The sequence below is a fragment of the Penaeus japonicus genome, unplaced genomic scaffold (assembly GCF_977035675.1).
Source record: "Penaeus japonicus unplaced genomic scaffold, GWHDUDI00000001_assembly GWHDUDI00000024, whole genome shotgun sequence".
Taxonomy (NCBI): Eukaryota; Metazoa; Arthropoda; class Malacostraca; order Decapoda; family Penaeidae; genus Penaeus; species Penaeus japonicus.
The window spans coordinates 10,040,611-10,043,110 of NW_028234426.1; the positions used below are offsets into that span (position 1 = coordinate 10,040,611).

The window sequence follows — 2,500 nt, forward strand, 5'->3', positions numbered from 1 at the left end:
ATGTATTTATGTATATATATATGCGCACACATATATGTATATATACATATATTTGTGTTTGTATATATATATATTTATAAATTCATATATAAATAGCACGCATATATATAATATATATACTCATATATATATCACACGCACATATATATATATATACATATATATACATATATATATATATATATATATATATATATATATATATATTAAACACCAAAATATGTTTATATTGCAGATGAAAGATGATATCCAAATGTTCTATCAAAACCTACAAAACCCGAGTTCCTCTGATTACTGGTGAATAATGATATTAATACTGGTAGTATTAACAGAATACTACTAGTTATAAGAAAGAAAAGAAAAAAAAAGTGAATATTTGTGTATGTGTACGTATTTTCCTAACAACCCAGTTACAGCCACACCATACCGTCCATGTGATAGTATGGTATTATCAACTGATTTATAACGCTAAGACACGAGTCTCTTATTTGCTGACTGTGCCTGAAATATGACCATCTGGTTAGTTTACTCATTTAACGGTAGTGAAGGACGCTGCTCTCTTGCCATCCAGAGGGCCGTGCTTTGTGGCTTAACAAGCAGTTCTTTCAAGAATGAGAGTGTCAACCTATTTATGTAAAAGTAGGTCGAAGTAGTACTATAAGTGACTATTAGTAGATTGGTGAATATGATCTGGCTGGTAATCAGAATGTGATTTATTAAATTTTAATTGGTTACTCGAAGGAATTTTGATTTGAGTTTCCTCATAGTCACTTACATCATATTTTTGTAAGTTTTATCTTTCAGCTACTTTTTGAAAATCAACGATTGACAATATGATAATAAAAAAGGCAACATACATGAAAATACTAGCCGTTATTTTCTATATAAAGGTAGCATTTGACATCAACAGAGAGAGCATAATTTTGTCTCATAGGATGAGATACTTCAGTAGGACACATGTATAGAGAGGCCAGTATTTACTAAACTAGATGCACGATAGTGTAAATTCTATTCTTCTGAATGGCATGTATCTTCATTGTTTGTGCGTTGTGTTCTTGTGTCGTATTCTTTACGAAGAAGCTTCGACAGGGGTGGAAGCTTGAAAGTTCTAATATGCGGGAAAAAAATCAACACTTGCCATTTTAAGACATTTATTTATGCATAAGTAGCCCTGAGTATGAGGATGTAAATCATGCAATGGTGAGAGAAATTGAAATTATCACTTAGCCATTAATTAGGATACAGTATCATTGAATCCAATACCAGGCGCACGATTGTATGTGTGGACTCTCTTCGTAGGGAATCCGAGCCCTTAAATCTAGGAGCAATAACTGTCAAAGTCCCGATTCCTTCTCGACTGGGAATGCCACAGGTTGCTCATGATTCGTCCATCGAGCTTCTCTACCAGTGTCTTCAATCTCTTAGTTATTGAACTGGAGTACCTTATCGTGGGACTCTACGTGTCTTTTTTCTGTTCTATCTATATAATTCCCACGTTCTCTCTCTCTCTCTCTCTGTTTGTGAGTGTGAGAAAGAGCGAGAGAGAAAGAGAAAGCGAGAGAGGGTAGGACAGGTGGGGGAGGGGGAGAACAAGGAGTAGAATGGAGGGGGTACTGGGGAAGAAAGTTGAAGGCCGTGTTTAGCTATTTACGATACAGTCATAGAGTAATAAAGCAGTGTAATGAACCCATGCTCTATCGCCATGTAATTCGAGCTTATTTGATCTATAATAACATGATTTACTATGCACAAAGGATAAATTAGTTTCATCTATGGCAGAAGGGAATCATATGGATTGTACAGGGTGTTTGAATATAGAGGCAGCCCATCATTGTTGTAATAACTTAATGCTCCAGAAATTCCAGAGAAGATGACATTTTCTAGAAGCTGGTATCATAGCAATTTTTTAAAAATCCAGAATTGAGGTCTCTAGCTCGAAAGTTGTATCCATTAGAGCAAATGTTCCAAATGGCTGTCGTTACACTACAGAAGCCACGGGCAAAGTTGTTAATCACCCCACCACGCTTTGCCTTCTTGGTGGCTCGAATCTGGCTTATCCTTATCCCTCCTGCTCTTCGATATGGTGGTCAGAGAGACTGGACTGCCAGACGCTCGATTCATTCTGCCTCTTCTTATTCGTGGGTTTTGCATATGTAAGCTAGATTAATGAAAGCAGTCGATAGCTCCTATTCAGAATGGATACGTACTAGATTAAAGCATTGGCTAGAGCCGGGGGTGTTGGTATCTTGTAAAAGATGTTTTCCTCTATACGGTGTCGGCCTTCCACTTTGGTTTAGTTGGTACCCGTCTAGCGTTCAAACTAAACATTATTTTTGGTAGAGTCTGGAAATCGTCGACTGAATAGTTTAATTTCATCCAAATACTCACATAATGGTAGGAAATTATCAAAATTGGTATCTAATGTTATGCTGGAAATGTGTTAAACGTTCTTGTGTATAAGAAACATTAAAGTTGATGAGTGCCAATTTTGTTTTACAGA

General features: G+C 36.1%; 1 protein-coding gene across 1 annotated transcript in view; it reads left to right on the forward strand.

Moving 5' to 3' along the window:
• Nucleotides 1–2,276: 2,276 nt before the first annotated feature.
• The window catches only part of LOC122264912 (uncharacterized), a 739-nt gene continuing 515 nt past the window's right edge, over nucleotides 2,277–2,500 (forward strand). Inside the window, exons 1-2 of the mRNA XM_086550665.1 lie at nucleotides 2,277–2,394; nucleotide 2,500. The exon at nucleotide 2,500 is cut by the window's right edge and continues 515 nt beyond it. Of these exons, the coding sequence (XP_086406791.1) occupies nucleotides 2,392–2,394; nucleotide 2,500 (4 nt within the window). The 5' untranslated portion in view covers nucleotides 2,277–2,391. The remainder of the gene's footprint in view (nucleotides 2,395–2,499) is intronic.